This window comes from Danio rerio, chromosome 6 (genome assembly GCF_052040795.2).
Source record: "Danio rerio strain M-AB ecotype USA chromosome 6, GRCz13ab, whole genome shotgun sequence".
NCBI lineage: Eukaryota > Metazoa > Chordata > Actinopteri > Cypriniformes > Danionidae > Danio > Danio rerio.
Window position 1 is genome coordinate 43,314,590 of NC_141026.1, and position 22,147 is coordinate 43,336,736.

The window sequence follows — 22,147 nt, forward strand, 5'->3', positions numbered from 1 at the left end:
GGAGCCAGACATGCGCAGAAGGACTGTTTGATGGAGCCAGAGGAGGAGCCGCGAAAATGAGCGGAGTCGAGCTTCCAATCAAACGCTTTATGTAAAATCAACTACGCCCCCCGAACTTCTCAGCATGCGTTTGCTGTCATATCAACACAAATGGATGTAATAACGTTAACAAATATGAGGGTTTTATATATTCAATCGCGCCAGCTCCAGGCCGCAGCGCATAACTTACTCGCGGCATCGCGGGCTGATTCCGACTCGCATGCGGCAGCGCCTGCTCGCTCGGCCGCCGCATCAGGCTCGATTGACTCGGACTGGAATCGGGCAGTGAGTCCAGGCATCCGGAGTAGGTCCAGCAGAGGTAACATTAGTCAGTCTGAGCTCTAAGAGATAAGTCTCCGGCAGGCGAGAATCTAGCCGGAACTGTGTTTTGCTATCTGGGTGGCTAGGCGTGTATCAGCAAACTAATAAAGCCCGAAAAAAGCCCTGAACTTAGCGAATAAACAGTGTTCCACCAGGATCATGTATGTCAGAAACTGTAGTTTACTGCTGAACTCATTTTGTCATGGTAAAATAACACAGAAATCGAATAATAACATTTCAGTCTACTTCAGTCTCCTGCCGAAGCTCAGACGCCGCGCTTTGAGAAACTGTCAATCACAGCTGTGTATCACGATGACACGCCCAGCATTAAATTACTGCTAAAAACAAACTGTTTACAAAAATGAAGATCTGCACCTATTTCAGCACAATAACCAGTGCCTTAATCGACCAGAACTATCTTTCGGGACATTTTATTGCAAGTGTAATATTTTTTTTTATTTGGGCTCAAGTCTCCTTCATTAACACGGAGGAGGCGGGCTTTATGACTTGTACTGCAGCCAGCCCCCAGGGGGCGATCTAACGGCCGAAACCTTCACTCAAACGTAGGCTTGCGGCACACTTGTGTAGCACTAATTACTTCACCAAAGACTTCACATGCTTGCACAGCCCGGTTCGAGGACAACACCACCCTCTACTGGATGGAGGAAGAAGTGTTAGCGATTGAACAATTTAAACTAAAGGTTATCTATTAGTTTATTTTCTTGGTAACGCTTTACAATAAGGTTCATTAGTTAATGCATTTACTAACATGAACTAATCATGAACAACACTTGTACAGCATTTATTAATCATAATTGAACATTTACTAATGCATTATTAACATCCCAGTCCATGCTTGTTAACATTAGTTAATGCACTGAGTTAACATGAACTAACAATGAACTACTGTTTTTTCATTAACTAACGTTTACTAACATGAATAAATACTGCAGTAAATGTATTGTTCATTGTTTGTTTATGTTAATAAATGCATTAATTAACATTAACTAATAAACCTTATTGTAAAGTGTGACCATTTTCTTTTAAAGGCCCCGTGAAATTAGTTTTTAAAGTATATCTATAAACTACTGTACTACAAATCAGTGACAACATTCGTGTTTGGAAAATATAAAAGTAATAAAAATACCCAAAGCTTGCAGCATGCCTAATGGATACACTTTTTTGTCACATCATACTTCAGTTTCTCAAAAAATCTTGACAAATCAAATGCTCTCCAATATTTGACATACTCCGTCCTCTTCAAGATGCTTCTCATGCCTGGTTACCTGGATGGGAAAACTAGATTGCTGTTGGACATGGTGTTAGTGAGGCCAGCAGGGGGTGCTCAACCTGTGGTATGTGTGGGTCCTTATGCCCCAGTATAGTGATGGGGACATTACACTGTCATAAGTCTTTTGGATGAGATGTTAAACCAAGGTCCTATTCTCCCTGGTCATTAAATACCTCATGGCACTTCTCGTAAAGAGTAACGGTGTATCCCTATGTCCTGGACAAATCCCATCTATTGCTCCCTACCCATCATTGCCTCAGAATCATCCACATCCACTGAATCCTCTCTGTCACTGTCTCTCCTTTAAACCTGCACCCTGGTGGTGTTGAAAAAACACCCTCACACAATTGTAAAGTGGGTTGGTTATATGGCAATACACAATATATTCACTATATAAATGGGCATTAATTACAAGTTAACTGACTGAAAAAAAGATTTGGTAATTTACAGTCATATTTTCAGGTCTGTGGTCTTTCTCTGCTGAGGTCAGTTTTGACAGCTTCTGCCACAATATTCTTAACCATGCACCTCATACATGCTACTTTCGTTCACCATCCAGCGATCCCTGCCACCCCCCTGCTTTGTCCCGTTTTTTTCCGCGACAATCCCCCCTCCTCGGGCAACATGACGGTTGCTTTACCCCGATCTGTTCCGGGACCTCGCAATTCACAAATTAAGCTCTGAGTATTAGATTCTAATTACCAATACTGCTACTAATAACTATTATTAATACTACAACTATTACTACCTAATCCAATGAATAGGCACTAATTGTCTATTATAAAAAAAAAATGTTTGTAAAAATATGCCCATTTCTTAAAATGGTACTTATAATACAATAGCAATAAATAAATAAATAAATACAAAAATATATTAAATAAGCACTAATACTAATAGAAATGATACTAGCATGCATATAAATAAAATAAGTTAGCCTACTAGTATGAAAATTGGTAGTTGGCTAGCTTTTATAAATGCTAAATTGGCTTGCCATACAGAGGAACCGTATCGAGTAAATCTGTTTCTGTATTCACAATGGTAGAGAGGTCCTCAAGCCAAACCCTTCCTCTTACTTTTATGTCCTCTTCATACCAGTCAAAGAGGTTCCCTATGAGACAGTTAGCGGCATAGTAACGTGACATCAGCATGATTTCTTAGTAAGATCACCATCTTAAAAGTGGATTTCAAAGAGGGCCTCTGTAACTTTCTGCATTTCAATATTTATTTAAAAAATAGTATAACTCTTACTATTTATTAAATCCTTATCATATTTTGTCATCAATTGTATTTATTTTATTCATTTATTTGATTGGCTACTTGTACTAATTTATTCTCAAATGGAACGTTATGAACAACTTATGATCATTAATCGTTAAAGGGATAGTGCAACCCCCCCCCCCCATAATTTACTCACCCCTTACTTACAAACTTCTGAGTTTTTTTCTTCTGTTAAACACAAAATAGGTTACTAAGAAAAACTTTGAAAATGAATTCAGTGATATTTGTTTTTCCTACTAAAAAGTCAGTGGTTACAGGTTTTCAGCTTTCTTCAAAATAGTTTCTTTTGAGTTCAACAAAAAAGAAAAAGAAACTCACAACGGCGAGTAAATAGTAAAAGAATGTTTGTTTTTTTGGCGAACTGTCGCGATGGGAAAGCGCATTTCTTATACTCACCACAAGATGACACTGTTGACCTTTTGAACATGTAAAAAAACCGGTAGAACCCTTAACAGTTTGATTTGCTTTAAGCCACTCACTAGGGTATTGTTCAATATGTGCTGTCAGCTTTTGCAGAAATATGATATGTGCTGTCAGCTTTGCAGAAATGGCTGGTTTGCTTACTGATGCACCAAACAAAACTCATTTTATTCAGGTAGGCTATATCAGCATTCTTTCATTGCAAACAGGGTGGTGTCCAGCTTTGGTGGGTACTGTGCTGAAATCCCCTCTCTTTTCTGTTTTGTTTGTGGAATGTTTGTACATTATTTTTCAGACTGGCTCAGTGATGGAGAAAGATCTAGAAAGTGCCAAAGAGCAGAGAGAAAGAAACCATTTGGTTGTCAGTTGCCCCACTGATAAGACACTTCTGTTTTTATCTCTTAAAAAAACATGCCCTATAAAAGGGGGTTACACAAAACCAAAACATGGTGTAGGCATGGTCTTGTTTACAACATAAGCCAAGAGTTGAAACCTGATTTTTGAACAACGGCTCGGGACCAACAGTCCTTATTCAGGAGCCATTGAAGCCGGTTTGACCACTCCTCAGGCTTTCTCTTTGAGGAAGTTTTTTTTTTTAAACCACTAACCTACAAACAGGCACTCCAAAAAAGACATTCAAGACGGCGTCTTCCCAAATACCAGGTATATTTTGATTGCTTATTTACTGCTTTTTACATAATGGTTTCTAGCCAGGTAACAGCAGCAGTTCTGTTGTTGTTTGTTTTTTAAAGAAAAGACCAAGAAAACAGGTATTGTATCAGCTGTGTGCTTGCAGTATGTCTACTGCAGTTTGATTATTAATTGTCATTCAATGCCTTTTATTCAAATAAGCATCAGTTGCCGTGCAGCCTGGTTTGGGCTGAACTGCTTTATATGCACAGCCTAACCAAAAATTAGATTAGATTAGATTCTTAATACAAAGAAAAATGTATTCAAGTAAAAACCCAATTAAGAGTCTACAATTGACTCTTTAATGCAGTTTATTACATATTTCTGTCATGTAATATGTTTGGCAGTATATTTAACCCTAACTTATCCAGCTTTTTATTTTTACAATGACCATTACAGACATGGTGACATTCTCGGATGAGATTTCAATGTTTTATTTCAATAATAAATTGACTACAGCATGACCTGATCCCCCTTTAAAGTCATTGGACTTGACATAACAGAGTGTTTCTTCTCAGGGTCTGATAGCGAGCAATTTTAGGATCAATTTTAGTTTTGATAACGGTGTGCATTTGTCAAAGCACTGTTTTGATAACATTATGTAATGTCACAGGTGATGCATTCATTTTAGCTAAGATGTTGAATAGATAGTATGAACACAGCCTGACCCAGTAGAAAACTAGTGTGTAAGTTATCTCACAACTCATCTGTCTTAGAGGCTTTCACCTGGGGTTGAGGTTAATTGCTTGTCAGTTCTCCAATATTTTCCAAAATGGTGTTTGAGAAATAAAAGAATACAAAGACTATGTGCCAAACATAGGCATTTTGAGACTTTGGAAAAGTTCTGTCCGCTTTCTAAGCATTTTTTTTCTTTTCCAAGTAGCAAAAAATGCATGGGAATCACATTTTGTAAATAAAAAGTCTCAAAACAGGGAAATACAAAATAAAAACAGAGTAAAATAAATAAGTTGTTACATTTTAGTTGTTTATGGTGCGCATAGGTTATATTTAAGGATGCCTGTGGCAATGGCTGTAATTCTGAATTAATAATTAAACAAGTCTTGCCTAATAACTGCCTAATATTTGACTTCTATTGACTGCAATGATGTGTACTTGTTTTTGCTTTTTACTTCAGTACTGTGCAAGGTCAGCTGAGAGTATAAAGAAGGTAACATGTAAACAAAACATATATGTGAGCAAACGTTTCAGTCGATAATGACCAGGGACTGCTATTTCTATGCAGAATTTTGTTTAGAAATCTGCGGATTTATGTGTGGATTTATTTTTTTACTTTAATTTAATGTTTGCAATAGAACATAGTAAGCCTCTTATCAAATATATCTACTAAAAGACAGAAAATATTACTTTACAAGTGGCATTGTACATAAATCATATAAACATTTGCATATTATTCGGTAATAGTGCTGAATGAATATAAAAACTGAAGAAATGTATATTTAGACACATTTAAATTATGAAAAAAGACACAATAATGGGCAAAATGCAATAATGAGGGCTTAATAATGCTGATGCACCATTGGTTTGTGTAAGAGGTAAAAGCACATGGTAAAAACACGTGCAGTGCCAGTCATGTGCAGCTGTTTGCAGAGCCCACTGATCATATCCTACAGATGAGCCCAAGGGGCCCATATCTACCCCCAAACATCACATGTCAGCTCAGTGTTTGCATAATAACTAAATGGCAGTAATGTAGTATTTACATTATGCATGTTATGAATATAACATATTTGGTGCATAAAGTATGCCGTATGTTTATTTAAATTTTGACACTGTCACCCAAATGCTGTAGAAGTTAGACTTTTCAGACCAGATAACCCTTTTCCAGTGTTTTGTTGTCCAGTTTTTGATGGGTCTTTGTGAATTGTAGCATCAGCTTCCAGTTTTTAGCTTTTACTGCTGTAGCTCATCTGCTTCAAAGTTTAATGTATTTTGCATTTAGAGGTGCTGTTCTGTCTTGGTTGTAACAAGTGCCACATACTCAACTATTTTTGTCAGACAATTCTCTGTAAATTCCAGATGGTTTAGCATGAACATCCCAGCAGATTATGAAATACTCAGATTAGCCCATTTTACACCAACAACAATGTTATGGGCTGTATGATACTTTAAATAAATATGTGATATGCATTATCTTCTGCAACACCCTGATAGACCTGGGAATTATGCAAGGTTCTTGCTTATGGACTTCAGTCAAGCCTTTAATACCATCGTGTATGACCTCCTCTCTGACAAACTGATAGTAAAATATAGTTTTTAGATCTAATTAATTCTAATTCAGACTAAAAAATCTACCTTAAGGTGCAGACATTTAGTCTTAATAACATAAGTGAAAACTTCAGCAAAACATTTTGATTGGCTGTTGTTCATTTTTTTTTACTCCATAAGTATATATTTTGAGCTCTGGGTTCACCTTTTGACCGCTCCAACCAATAGCAGAACAACAACTACTGGGGAGGTGGGGATAAAGATAGTAAGGCCCGATCTGATTGGTCAAATTTAAATGAACAACCAATGCATAAAAAAGGTAATTTATCAAACACAAAGCACATATTGAATATACTCTTATATTGTATAATATACTTCAATGACATTAAATTCAGTTTATAATATAATATAATATAATATAATATAATATAATATAATATAATATAATATAATATAATATAATATAATAGTGACATATTTTGCTAAGCAATACAATGTTCAAAGTCACTTAAATCACTCTCTGATGCTTGGTTTGAACTTCAGCAATTTGCCTTGACCACATCTGTATTCTTATGGTTAATTATTAGAGGCAACCTGCAGTGAAAATGGTTATATAGTGGCTAAAATTGCACATAATGCAAATATGCTTGTTTGTTTTTTTCAATGCAACGTTAGCATCATGGAGCACAGCTCAAGGCCAGCGGTGAAGCTGAACCTCTTGAATGGAGCCCTAGTGAAAGCCAGACCAAAACCACCAGCAAGAGAGCAGTGGGCCAATAAGCTTGAGTTTCTCCTGGCGGTGGCAGGGCACATTATTGGCTTGGGGAATGTGTGGAGGTTTCCTTACTTGTGCTACAAGAATGGAGGAGGTGAGTGCAAAATGGACTTTTACTCCTTTTTTATGTTGTTAGTGCAGTATACCAGACATTAGCCATTCCACCACCTTGCCAGATTGTAGTACAGTTTGTTTCAGGGCCGGTATCATTTTCACGGTCAATTCTGGGGCTTGATTCGTCCTTATTTTGTCTTTCTTAAGGCCAGCAGCCAGTGGCTTTCATCCCTATCTAATACTTTGATTCAAGCTGTGCAAAGGCAGAGTTTACGTGAGTCAGGAGATGGTCAACATCGCTGCTCGTTTCTCATGCTTTCAACAGGTTACTAACATTTAAACATTTTAGGACCTTTAAAATGTGTATTTTGCAAACAAATAATCATTCTAATGTAATGCTGATCTGGTGCTGTTTCTCTAGGGGAAAGGGCGCAGTTGTAGAACTGTGAGATCACACTTGTGTGAAGATGTACGTGAAGCTCAGTGGTATGAGTACAAGTGTGTTCTGTTTTAAGAAAAATGAGTAAGGGAATATTAAAGGTGCAGTTGTTGATCTGCCAAAATGCTAACTGTTAGCATAATAGCTCTGAAAACACAGTCCATTCTCTACCGTCCAAAGCCACGCCTCATGAAATCACTAACATACATTTTAAAGATGACAATAGACAACCCACTCGATCATGTCATTTACCAGTTATAAAACTTTCTAGTACTTTATAATACTACAATTCTTGAATGAAACACTGTATTACATCTAGCACTTTTTCAGTTCATAATGTGCAATATGTCATGCATGCAGGATCGCTGGCTTTACTCACACGCTTTGTCCTAAAGCGACTACTGTGTGCTTAGTGGTTGGCCGGCAGGGTGCAGGAATTACACTTATTACTAAGTCATACTTACATGCTATTTCAAAGTGAATCTTCAGAGTAGCATAGTAAACAACATAGCATGTCACATGTTGTCATTGTTCAAAAGTGAACCAAAATGAATATAAAAGCAACTTCATCTCAGTAAAGCAGGCTAGGTAGAATAGCAATATTTACTTATGTTTTGTTGTTAAACTAAAAAATAATCTACATTATCAATGCTGTAAAAGGACCTTATGAAACTGAAAATAGTCACATCAGTCTTTCGTCTGAAGATTTCAGTGGCTGAACAACACTTCTGTGCATTTAACCTATTCGTAAAACAACTTAATCTACATCAGCTTTGCGTGACTAAAATAGTTTTAAAACAGAACATTACCTGTCTAAAAAAAATACTTTAGCCATGGTGTCGTCCTTACTCCAGCGTGCAAAAGTAACTCCAAAACTGATTGAGGATTTAAAAAAAGTTTTGATTTCCCAAAGATGGGTTGCGGCTGGAAGGGCATCCGCTGCGTAAAAACTTGCTGAATAAGTTGGGGGTTCATTCCTATGTGGCGACCCCAGATTAATAATGGGACTAAGCCGACAAGAAAATGAATAAATGAATGAATGAATGAAAAAGTTTTGATTCAGCATTTGTTTTTACTGCTGTCACCCTTTCTGCACCTGTTCATGCAAATGGCTGATCTGTCTGCGTGAACGGGTGCACAGATTGGGCTACGTATCAGAATTCTGGGAATTTTTGGCCTGTCAATTTTTAATTGGACAAACATTTTTAGTCTAATGCCTTACCCAGAATATAAAAATACATATAAATACGTTTAGATCATTTACATTAATCATCATCATTACTATTGAAATGTGAAGAGACTTTTAACCAGCACAACAAAAAATGTTTCAAAAGACAATCACCCACTGCACCTTTAACACAATATTTATTAAATTAATATTTAATTCTCTAAACTCCAATACTCTTCTATTTTTTTTTTTTAGAAGAAGAAATAAGTTCTTTTATTCAGCAAGGGTGCATAACTTGATTTAAAATGACAGTAAATGCTTTTACCTGCCATTTTAGATTTTTGGTCAGCAAAACTATGTATCTTGGCTTCCAAAAAAATCATGCGACATAGCTCTTTTCAACAATGGTGAAATGTAGCTTTGCTATAACAGGAATAAATGATAGTTTTAAATTTATGACAATAGAAAACAGTGATTTTAATTTATAATATTAATTCACTCTTACTGTTTTTGATCAAATAAATGCAGCCTTGGTGATCACTCATAAACAAAAACATCAAACAAGTTATAATAAACTTGTTTTAGCAATGTTTAAATATTGTGTTTTGTATTGTGTGTATTGTATTTTTTGTTTAAAATGTATATTTGTCATATAAAACAAATAATAATATTCAGATGCCCATTTTTTATCATTTTAACATTTGTATTATACTTCTGGGCAGGTTAGGTTACTGACTAATGTTAATTAGATTATACAGCAGGATTTTTGATGTGTTTATTATGCTGCTATTAAAACATTGTTATTCCTTCTGCACACAGGGGCATTTTTTGTGCCATATGTGCTGTTTCTCTTTACCTGTGGCATCCCACTTTTCTTTTTGGAGACTTCGCTGGGTCAGTTCACCAGTCAGGGTGGAATCACATGCTGGAGGAAAATATGTCCACTCTTCGAAGGTGAGCAAAGATCTCATTTACTGTTCTCTGACTTCTCAATATGCATGCAACTTATGCTTTTTAAAATTTGTCTCACAGGTCTTGGTTTTGGCAGTCAAGTCGTTGTCCTCTATACTGGAGTCTACTACATTATTATACTTGCTTGGGCTTTCCTTTACCTCTTCTCATCCTTCACTTCAGAACTGCCATGGGCAAGCTGTAACAACTACTGGAACACACGTATGCCTTTTCATATATCCACATGAAAATGATTTTAATATAGGGGTTATGTCATTTAAATAACCATTGTCTTTCTTAATTTAGCAAGCTGCATGGAGTTCAGCGAGAGCAACATTACTGAATATTCACCAAATAAAACCACATCTCCTGTTATAGAGTTTTGGGAGTAAGTTATTGGAAATTGCTTGCATATTCATTAGGATTGAGGCAATAAAAGACAACAAAACATATCAGGCTAATTATAATGATTCACAGCAAAGAAACAGAATGTGATGCCTTGTTTTCTGCCTACAGGAGAAGGATTTTAGGTTTGTCTGGGGGAATTGAACAGATTGGTAATGTGAGATGGGACTTGGCTCTCTGCCTCCTGTTGGCCTGGATCATCTGTTATTTCTGTGTGTGGAAGGGAGTGAAGTCCACAGGCAAGGTGAGAACTTTAATGAGGTGTTTTAACAAATATAATGCACAAAGGGAATGGTACATTTGTGTTCTCATGCACTGGAAGTGCAACATGTTATTTCCAGTAAGTTAAACTCACTGTGCTTAGAGCAATCCTCAATTTTTTATTTATTTTACAGATAAAATTCAACACTTTAAAAAATCTATATCTACAATATGACTTATAAAGTAATAATAATAATTCTGACTTCAAATGTATATAAAAAATTATTTCCGTAGAGTAAATTTTTAGTTTGAAATTTTTAGATAAAAGTCATAAATAATTATGTTATATCCAATATATTTACCATTAATAAAATGCTTCAATCATTGAGCCTGTTTTTCTTGTGGAAACTCTCCAAACTTTGGCCTTATAATCACATCTTTGTGTTTCATGCATTGACCTCAAAAACGTTCCAACATGACATAACATGAATGCAACAAAACATAGGGCATGAAATACAAAAGCTAAGGCACAGGTGTGGAATACAATCCTTACAAAAAATAACTGATAAACTGAAGTAAAACACAGCAGTATAGAAGTATAACTGTAGTAAAATTAAGTACAACTGCAAATTTGCAATACAATGAAGTATAAGCACAGTTAAAATACAATACAATAAAGTTTAACAGCCGTGTAAGTTGCAGTAAACTGGAGTAAAAACAAGTACACTCTGTCTTTACTGCACTTGTGCTGTTGTAGTCTTATATGTTAATGGTGTGGTAAGAACTGTACTGCACTTGTGTTCCAAAGGGTTTGTTCTTCAACATCTTCCAAGTAGATTTTGTCATTTTTTCAGGGATGTTTTTTGGATTCAAGTAATTTTCTAATTAGAATTTTAAGAGTTTATTCGCAAAAACAATTAATATAAAATAACTGCAGTGTACTGAGCAGTACAACAGCAGTAGCCTGCAAGGGTGACTGTGGCAAAATTCAATGCAACTGGAAAATTGCTGAATAATGAGGTATGAACAGCTCAACTACAATGCAATAATGTTCAACTGCAGTAAAATCTTCAGTACATCTGAAGTAACATTAAATAAACTGAAAGAGGCAATAAAGTGTTATGTTAAATAATTTATTGCACTTAGGTATAAAGGATTAAAGTGCCCTTTAGTTTTATTTTGTATTGTAGATGTATTTCTGTTGTTAGTTATTCTTCTGAAAAGTGCAAAACAATATACTGTGGTACAGTACTTTAGCAATAGAACTGAGGTATTGAAACCTCATTTGGAAACCATATTGTCCACCGAGCAGGAAAGTACTGCAGTTGTATTGTAGAAGTACTTCAGTTGTATTGCAATAGCGGTATGGCAGCACTCATTAGTAATATACTTATTTACCGTTTCCATTAGGGACTGATTTAGTCCACTTGAATGAGTAAAACGTGAAAGCAAATTTAGACACTATGGGCTCCATTTTGACGATCCATGTGCAAAGTGCAAAGCGCAGGGCGCAAATGCATTAAGGGGGTGTCCGAATCCACTTTTGCTATTTTAAGGACGGAAAAATCTGCTTTGCGCCATGGCGCATGGTCTAACAGAGTTGAGCTTATTTTCCTAATGAGTTATAGGTGTATTTTGAGACTAAACCAATCAGAGTCTCATCTCCCATTCCCTTTAAGAGCCAGTTGCGTCACGCCATGGTGCATTTGCTATTTACATGGGGGACTTTGTAAGTGGAAAATCTGAACCCTACATTAGAGAGAAAAGTTAAACAGACCATCTGCAGCGCAAGAATGAGAGATGAGCCTCCTCATTATTTACTTTCACTTTCACTCTCATGGATAGGGAAACATGTTGTACGCACAGACATCTATTAGCCTATACATAATTATTTTGTTTGTTAAGTGCAAAGGTTTGTTCCAAAACTATTCCTAAATTCAGTTCTAATCTCCAGCAAACCAACAAATGAACAAATTTCATTATAGTTATATCCTAATACACATGCTGTGCCCCATAAGGTCCAAAACCTGACAGGTGGGCAAATCTAAGCTTGTTTTTAATAAAACAATTATAAATATGCATATAATAAATAATACTGCTAATAATAATAACTTTACAAAAGAAGTTTATGCCCCCAGAGAAGAAGGCATAAAAATATGGTCTTTATTTTCATGTAGGCTAGAAAATAATAATTTTTGTAATATTTTAATTCTTTAATTCTGTTTCATTTGCAAAGATCTTTGCATCTCAACACGCCTCATTTTTGGGCGCACATATGCGCCAAGCTGAAACTAGCAAACAACAATTGCGTTGTGCCTTGTGCCGTATTGCGCCGGGTGTATAGGGCCCAATGTGTGGTGGAAGAACAAAAACACTGTTACCATCATTTACTGTGTACCAAACATTGAAATTATATTTTCGCTTGGGTACCTTATATTGCTTCTGTTGTGTAATTATGTTATTGTATGAATCTGTGCTCCATTCTGTGTAAAATGTACTTGAAACAGCACTGCAAAGTAAAATTTACTCATGTAGGGTCCAGCCAGCTGGTCCAATGACGGTGTCCACTGGTGGATGAAGGTTATCTCCTAAATCGAACAGAGTCATTTTGTCATATAATGATCATTACTATAGAATCAAGCAGACCAGTCATACTTAAACTATTAGTAACTTTGAGTAATCACTATCCAAATAGTATTATAAGTTTAAAAGAAGAAGGTCTATCCCCTTAGATAACCTTTTAAAGTCTAAGTATACATGAATTAATGCCAATGTGTTAGTCGGATCTCTAAAAACATTGTATAACGTGCCACGCTGCTCCGTCTACCGTGTTTTAGTCCATTACTAACCTGTACAGGGGCTTGTGGTGCTATGAACTTAACGTAATCTACTAGAGATAATAACACAAACTTTGTTTGAATAATTCAAAACATAACAATTTATTAGTCAGGTAAATGTGTATTATGCCAATTCATTCAGTCAATTCATAAACGATCAATACAAGACATCAAATTCTCAAAGATAAATCCAAGATTAAAAGATGCATACCTGACTTCAAAATATACATAACATGGAGCGTTAGAGCTTCATGTTATAGGCTGATCTGGGTTAGCAGAATCATGCAGAACATTTTTCAAATTTTCCCTTAAGTAGTAAATCCAAGAATCCCCTCAAGGAAAGGGGTGTGTGAATAACAAAAGGCATTTGCATTTAGTGGAAGAGTTTCTGCCTATAGGAAATTCACACCCTTCACAGTGGTTCAAAAGATACCTGAAGTTATTTATTTATTGTTTTGATTGTCTATTACTGAGGGAATGAGGCCATTGTACCAGTCGCACTGAGACATTTCAAATGATATCAAACCTGATAGATAAAGTCACCTGAATTGATTTAGAACATTCAGACTTTGAGATGACCATTCTGTGTGATTTGGCGTGGTTGAACAAAGGGGTTTCAGGGGAATCAAATGTAAATAGAGGAAAAGGAGGGGGAGCTGGTCTTTTTCCCGCATTCCCACCTGCTGGGATGTGGAGCTGATTTTCTCTGTTTTCGGCTCATGTTTGAATTGTCAAAGACGTCAAATATTTGTGATATCTCAAATCTTACACTCAACAGTGCCACTTTTGCATTTTGTGAAGCAAATTTGACGTAATTCATAAAAAAATGGAAAAATTATTAAAAATTAAATTTGAAATAATTGAAATTTCCCAATGTAAAAATTACTTGTAGGATTTTCAGCACAAGTAAAGTGTGACAGAAACTCTCTCTCTCTCTGTCTCTTTTTACAGGTGGTGTACTTCACAGCTACCTTCCCTTATTTAATGTTGATAGTATTGCTGGTTCGTGGACTTACTCTTCCTGGAGCAATAAATGGCATCACCTTCTACCTCTATCCTGATCCATCACGTCTCAAAGACCCACAGGCACTGAGCTGCTCTCTTTTGTTCAGTGAACACATTACATGTGAAATATTAAAAGCCAATGGTGATTTTTAAATATTAATGTTTCAGGTGTGGATGGATGCAGGAAGCCAGATATTTTACTCCTATGGAGTTTGTACAGGAGTACTGACTGCACTGGGAAGCTACAACAAATATGACAACAACTGCTACAGGTACTTTAGATGATCTTATATCACACTCTTTACAGCAATTGTAGTCACATGAGTCTATTTTCATGGCAAATTAAGGTAATACAAATAATGCATCTTCTTATATGTATCTTTCAGGGACTGTGTATACCTGTGTCTGCTCAACAGCTTGACTAGCTTTGTGGCTGGTTTTGCTATATTTTCAGTCCTTGGCTTTATGGCAGATGAACAGGGGGTGGATATTTCGTTGGTGGCAGAGTCAGGTAAAAGGCTAATTTATGGCTTGATGTCTTGTAACTCTTTCCACGCCACACTTTATATGAAAGTTGCAGCCTCCCTTATTTTTTAGTCGGTGATTTTCACCTAAATTTGAATTCCTCAAAATATGTTTTGATATGAATAGTCTTTGATATTAATTCATTAAGTTTCCTTCTGCTTAGTCCTTTAATAATCAGGGGTCACCACGGCTAAATGAACTGACAACGATTACAGCATGTTTTATGCAGTGCATGTCATTCCAGCTGCAACCCAGCTTTGGGAAATACCCATAAACAATCATTTACACACACACACACACACACACACACACACACACACACACACACACACACACACACACACACACACACACACACACACACACACACACTCATATGTTAAAGACAATTAAGCTTACCCAATTCCCTTATAGCGCATGTCTTCCAACATAAGGAGAACATGCAAACTCCACACAGAAATGGCAAAAGGCCCAGCCAGGACATGAACCAGCGACCGACCTTCCTGCTGTGAGGCAACAGTGCTAACCACTGAGCCACTATGCCACCCTTCAATATCAATTATTTGATCATTTTTATATATCAAAATAAATAAAAAATAAGACTGCTTTAAAAAAAAAAAGTTTTATTCTGTTTTTATTCATGTTTTTATGTTAAACACTTGAATGCAGATAGGTTCAATGAAATATATACAATTTTCAACTTAACTCACACATCCGGATTGACAAATGTGGATAATTTCGCTGTGGCTAGCCCCGATAAAGAAGGTAAAAGGGCAAAGGAAAGTTGCGGAGGCCACCCTCACTATTCTGTCCTAGGTCGCCTCTATGAACGTGCTGCCCTTGGATGTGATCTATACTTTTGCGCCTAAAAGCCCCGTAACACATTCGAGACATGCGCTAGGGCTTCTCTTACATTACTACACCTAAAACACAGAATGCTGTAAAAACTCATCTCTTAAATGACAAGATATCTCATCAATGGTAAGGAAAGAGTTTAAAAAAGTTAAAAGTTATTATAGCAAAAGTGAAAGTTATTATAAAGTTATAATGAAGCAGAATTGTTGCAATGTGTTAAAATGTATGAACACTACACTTAAATTACCCCATAATTAAACCACTTACACAGATAGTACTGATTCAATATAGTCAGCATAGCATTTACTTTTACTTGTGTTCTTTCTGAAAGTCCTGCATTGAACTGTGCCTTGTTTCTTAACAAATCGGCATAAAAAGTGGGCGTTGATCTACTGCTGTGGAGGCGGAGTTTGGCCTCACTATGACATGATAAAGTGGCTCATTCGCCAGCTTGTAATTTTTTGGCAGATTCGCTTACACTGTTTTTAGACTAACTAGAAAGCTTTGAGTTATGAAATTCACAGGATGTTTTTTAACATCACAATGACCTTTTTTAGTACCTGACCTCTTTATAATTAAAAAATAGGGCTCTTTGAAATCACAGGGATAGGCAATGCAATGATCATGTTGTGTAAGAAGAAAATTCTTTGGTGATTTTTTTTTTTTTTTTTTTTGTGGCAGGTCCTGGTTTGGCGTTCATCGCTTACCCCCGTGCTGTAGCTCTGATGCCTTTGCCTCAGCTATGGGCGATTTTCTTCTTTATCATGATCATATTTCTGGGACTGGATAGTGAGGTGAAAACTAAAAGAAATACTGATCTCTATTATATCTGCTACATCATAATATGGATCCTCTGAAGCATTTTCTTGTTATTGTTTCAGTTTGTGTATCAGGAAGCCCTGGTTACGTCTATCTCAGATATGTATCCCTCATTCTTCCAAGTTGGACATCGGCGCAAATTTCTTCTCCTCTTCATTTGTTCTGCCAGCTTTTTTGTTGGTCTGCTGATGGTAACAGAGGTAAGAATAGCAAATAAAAGCTAAATGTACATACAGTGCCTGTAATATTTTTAAACGTCTCGTCTTTTCTTTCTTTCTCAGGGTGGTCTGTATGTCTTCCAGCTTTTCGACTATTATGCCTGTAGTGGAATGACTCTTCTCACTTTTGCCATCCTTCAGTCCATCTGTGTTGGATGGGTTTATGGTAAATAATTTTGTTGATTCTACAAAGACAAAAAATAGTGAACAGTGAGTGTACATGAAATGGAAACCCCAAGTGGTACTCACTGCAGAGCCACTTGGGCAGAGCTGAGCTCCATCAAGGGAGAGCCTTGCTTCACTTCTTCTACAAGTGATGTCACTGGGGGTTAGGGGCGGGGTAGGTGTGCGCAGTAGAAGGAGATGAAGATGAGCTCCCCCCAAGTGACTCGGCAGTGAGCATGCATTTGCAACTCTGGTGACCTCTGGTGAAACATTAGGAGAACTTCAGCTTAATAGTATTAGATCGAAGATTCACGCGCAGTATTGGCAAAATTCTTTAGCTTTTAAATATTTGCTCAGTTATTTTATGACATTTAGTACAGGTTTAATGAAAACGAGGACTATTTTCAGGACAATTAGGTAAAATAATACAAATGTACATTCTATTCCAGTTAAAGTAATTTTTTTTATTTTTTAAATAATGGTTTAGTTTGTGGTTATTTTAGTATTAAGACACATATATACTGTATAAATTAGTTGATTTGGTGCATTTAGTAAAAGTTTTTAGGGTTACTAAAAGTGTTGTATAGTAAAGGTTCCAGAGCCTTTATTTATTAAAAAAGTGTTTTGTTTATTTTCAATTTTTTATTTTAAATGGTTTGAATTAGATTTCATGCTTATCATAAATATTTGAGTAATTGATTTTTCGTTACATTTTATTTTAATCTAAATTGATTAATTTCTTGGTAAAAAATAAAATATACGATGCACATATTTTTTATTTAATGTTTAATTTATTTTATGAAAAATGAATATAGTTTTATGACTTTACTTTAATTAAATATGTTAACCCTGGTCAATGATTGTATTCTTAGAAAATTAAAGGTGCTCAAATAGATTACACTGCACTTTACAAGTTTTACAATATTTTTTTTGTTTTTTTGTTTGCCCAGGAGCTGACCGTCACTATGATTGCGTTGAGGATATGATTGGATATCGGCCATGGCCCTTTATGAAGTGCTGCTGGAAATATCTAACGCCAGCTATATGCACAGTGAGTACCATTATAAAAGATTTTTTAAGACAAGAGGCTGCAAGCAAAAATGTAAGGCTTTCTGTCTTTTCATGATGTTTTTATTGAGTCTCATTTAAAGAAAACACCCCAAATCCACATTTATCTATTTTTGTCTGTAGATTTCAATTACATAACACAATAAAAATATACAGTTGAAGTAAGAATAAGTAGCCCCCCTTAGATTTTTTTTCTTTTTTAAATATTTCCCAAATTATGTTTACAGAGCAAGGAAATGTTCACAGTATGCCGGATAATATTTTTTCTTTTGGAGAAAGTCTTATTTGATTTATTTCAGCTAGAATAAAAGCATTTTTCAATTTTTAAGCACCATTTTTAGGTCAAATTTATTAGCCCCTTTAAGGTATATATTTTTTCAATAGTCTACAGAACAAACCATCATTATACAATAACTTGCCTAATAACCCTAACCTGACTAGTTAACCTAATTAACCTAGTTAAGCCTTTAAATGTCATAGCTGTGTAGAAGTGTCTTGAAAACTTCTAGTCAAATATTATTTACTATTATTATATTATTATTTTATATTATATATATTATTTTAATATATTTATATTATTATTTTATTATTTTCATCATGGCAAAAATAAAATAAATCAGTTATTAGAGATGAGCTATTTGAAACTATTATGTATAGAAATGTGTTGAATAAATCTTCTCTCCGTTAAACAAAAATTGGGGAAAAAAATAAACAGGGGGGCTAATAATTAAGGGGGGCTAATAATTCTGACTTCAACTGTATACTATTTAAAAATATTTATAATTAGTTTTATCCATATCCATACTGTTAATTTATAACTTGATTATTTATAACATTTTATTTTATAAAATATCTGAAAATGTATTTATTTTTCTGGTTATTTGCAGTATTTTTTAAATATAGAGTACATAAAAAATACTCAAATCATCTCTTTAAAACCTTTGACTCTAATATGTTAAAAAAATTAAACAAAAATTTTAAACATGACATAATCCAATGTTTAGATTTTTTTGCTATGTAAATGTATGCAAACAAATTACACCTAATTTGCATATCTAAAGCAACATTTCAGAAAAAATGTAACACACAAAAAATGTTGAAGGCATAGTTCACACACAATTCACTCACACTTAAGTGGTTCCAAACCTATTATTATTTATTCCTTTCCTAAATCAAAAACAAAAGAAGATATTCAGAAAAGTGCTGAAAACTAGTAGCCAGTGACATCCAGAGTAGGAAAAAAATGCTCTGGAAGTCAAAGGCTACCGGTTTCCAATATTGATCAAAAAGTTTCAAATTGTGTAATAAAAAAACTCAAGCAGGTTTGGAAAAAGTGGAGGGTGAGTAAAGGATGGCAATTTTCATTTTGAGTGAACTGTCCCTTTAAACGATTTCTGGCGGATTTTAAAACCAGAATCCACGTTTCACTCTTTCTCATCATACTGTAACCACAACTTGTCATGAGAGCTGTAGAGGTAGGAAGAGATTGTATGCCACCTGTGATTCTGTGTCTGACACCTGTCATTTGTATCTGTCTTCACACTGACAGCTCCTCAAACATAAGAAAGACCTTCTCCTTTTATGAGACTCAATGTGACACTGTGCATACCAGACCAACTGACATTGCTCAACATTCACTTTATTTCCTTTTTAGGGAACTTTTATCTTCTCCTTGGTTCAATACACTCCTCTGAAGTTCAACAATGAGTATGAGTACCCCTGGTGGGGTTACGCCATCGGTGGCTTCTTCACCCTTTCCTCCACCCTGTTAGTTCCACTGTGGATGATTTATTTGGTCGGCACCACTCCAGGGTCTATGAGACAGGTAAAGATTTATAAAATGAACATAAATAGTAAAGCTTACATAACTCGCTTAGCTTGATTAAAACAGCGTGCGTAACTTATAAAATTAAGTTATAACATTAGTTTAACAAATTACAATGAAATAAAAAGAGATGTTGTCATGACTAATTGATCATATAATTTTTTACAGCGCAGTAACTTACTGGCAGCAGTTTGCCGGTAACTCACTGTAAATCAATTACTGCAAAAAATACTTCATTTACTTTTACAGCACTGTTTATCTTGCTGTTTATGTATTTACAGTATTGCATATCTTTACTGTAAAATATACAATAGTTTTCACATACAATAACATAATGCATAACTGTTCTACAGTAAATTACAGCTCATTTTACAGTTAAATACTGTGTTATTTACAAAAATTGTTAATAGTGTAAGTTTTGCTAATGTAGCCTAATATGACCAGTACATTCATATAGGTTTCAATACTTTTTTTTTTGTGCATGTGCCATACCATAAAGTGCAACTCATTTTACATCCTGTTACTGATTTTTCTAATATCATTAATTTAAGTAACCCTTTGGATGTTTTTCTTTATCACTTTTCATATTTTAGAGAGTGAGAGCATTGTGCACCCCAGCTGAAGATCTTCCGGATCCAAAATGTCCAAAACAGAAGCTAAACACCGCTACTTTTGAGACATTCACAGACCTATTGACATTACGGACAGTACACATACAGAACTCTTTACCTCACAGAGACGCTGTCTGACCGTCCACTGCATTAGTTTTCTTGTTTTTAACCTCAAGTTCTGTGACAAACATTTTTTGACATATTGTCATGTAATTTTCATCATAACGTATCATCTGATGGTTAAGGTACAGTAATGTTTATCCAAAGAACAGTTTTCTCAATTGATCGCACAGTTAGCTGAGAAAGTAATTATGTGTGAACTGACAAGAAAAGGCTTTTTAAAATGTATAATTGTAATAAATGTATTGAAGCTTTACTTCTAGAAAGCTTCTCTTTTAAGAGTGGAGTGTGTTTGTCTGATCTGTAAATATGTATAAAATATGAACTTTACAATGAGGCTGGGATTAAATATATGTATTATACATCTATTGTTGTTGTTTTTGTTGTTGTTTTTTTTGCTGTATTTGTCAAGGTGAACTGTAAAAAGTGTTGTGTAGTACTTTTATTCAGTTATTTTCCTATGGTTGGTTAAGTATTTAAAGTAACACAAAATAAACTGATACGTTTTATGCAGGATCGCCATCTGCTGGGTGCCCGATGACACTTCAGCAATGACGCTGACTTTTCAAAAAACTAATAATGTAGCGCAAATGATTATAGATTACATTTTATATATATATATATATATATATATATATATATATATATATATATATATATATATATATATATATATATATATATATATATATATATATATATATAAATCTAATTAACAGAATCGATAGCTGGAAACCTTCACGTAACCGAGCGTATAGTCCATAGAATAAAGAATTAAAATAATTTATATTATTATATATTATTATTATTTGTTGATAGATTGGGATTTTCCCCTAAAATATGCAGTAAACAGCACTTAAACAATATTTTGTTCAAATAATAAAGAAACTAAAAAGTAAAGGAAAAATGTCTAGAGGTAAATAAATGCACCGTCTGCTGGATGTTTGGTATTTTTTTTCTGTGCTCATGGAAGTGTATTTCTGTTATTTCACCCTGCATGGGGTTTATTTAATAGCTCCATCTACTGGACAAGTTTGGATCCACCTTATGCACCGGTCTGGTTAATGGATGATGAGATCACTCAATACAAAGCACATTTAAAAACAAACAAAATATGCACTATATTTATTGAAGGTGGCAATACTGATTATTTATTGAAAAGCCTTTTTCATTTTCTTTATTTGATTTTTGTAATTGTGTTATGTTGTGTTTTAGTAATTGAAAGCATACACACATAAACACACTTACATTATATATACACATTCTTTATAGTTACGGTTACAATTTTATTGTATGTTAAACTATATAAAGATTATCAAGATTTACTTACTGAAATAAAGGAAGTTGTTCAATTTAGTACTAAATTGAAATTGGCATTGTAGTGTCATAGTAAAAGTATTTAATCTTTTTTTTCTACTACTATCACAGTGGTTTTAGGTGTCCTATATGTGATATGTGGGTCTGCAGTAGGTAAATGTGACCACAGACCCATAATGAGCTCAGGAAAAGCTTGTCCAGCTTCTAAGTGAAGGTGACTAAACAAATCAAGCTTTTAACAGACTAAAAGATTTTCCTCAAGCTCAACAAATTACTTTCAGCAACTAAACTAAAATTAAAACATTGCAAGTGCTATGACAAACCCTACACTCTCAGACAAAATGGTGCAATGCTGTACCAAAGAAGGTATAACCCCTTGTCACTGCATTTTATGAAACAGAATTTTCAGTAAAAGTAAAACATCAAACGCATTTATTAAACGTTTTTTTAAAGTTTCTTTTTGTGTAAATAACACACTTTTTCATTTACAATAAAGAATAAAAATCACTCTCCAATTTTCACAC

The 22,147-nt window shown here is 34.9% G+C and overlaps 1 protein-coding gene across 4 annotated transcripts; it reads left to right on the forward strand.

Moving 5' to 3' along the window:
• The first annotated feature begins 3,809 nt into the window (after nucleotides 1-3,809).
• Nucleotides 3,810-20,674, forward strand: slc6a22.2 (solute carrier family 6 member 22, tandem duplicate 2). Of its 4 annotated transcripts, none has more exons than XM_087255720.1 (17): nucleotides 3,873-4,012; nucleotides 6,941-7,134; nucleotides 7,302-7,419; nucleotides 7,516-7,580; nucleotides 9,521-9,655; nucleotides 9,734-9,874; nucleotides 9,959-10,040; nucleotides 10,169-10,301; nucleotides 14,047-14,181; nucleotides 14,269-14,372; nucleotides 14,487-14,611; nucleotides 16,162-16,274; nucleotides 16,362-16,499; nucleotides 16,581-16,683; nucleotides 17,633-17,733; nucleotides 19,405-19,575; nucleotides 20,169-20,674. In XM_087255720.1, exons 4-17 carry the CDS (start codon nucleotides 7,562-7,564, stop codon nucleotides 20,322-20,324), a joined length of 1,656 nt encoding a protein of 551 aa, XP_087111846.1. In that variant the 5' UTR covers nucleotides 3,873-4,012; nucleotides 6,941-7,134; nucleotides 7,302-7,419; nucleotides 7,516-7,561; the 3' UTR covers nucleotides 20,325-20,674.
• The last annotated feature ends 1,473 nt before the right edge of the window (nucleotides 20,675-22,147 follow it).

Excerpts from the sequence above, each read along its gene's own strand:
- slc6a22.2 (XM_087255719.1), top strand. The coding sequence starts at position 6,945 with ATGGAGCACAGCTCAAGGCCAGCGGTGAAGCTGAACCTCTTGAATGGA. Across the intron at positions 10,302-14,046 it reads GAGTGAAGTCCACAGGCAAG|GTGGTGTACTTCACAGCTAC; the intron begins GTGAGAACTTTA and ends CTCTTTTTACAG. Across the intron at positions 19,576-20,168 it reads CTCCAGGGTCTATGAGACAG|AGAGTGAGAGCATTGTGCAC; the intron begins GTAAAGATTTAT and ends TTCATATTTTAG.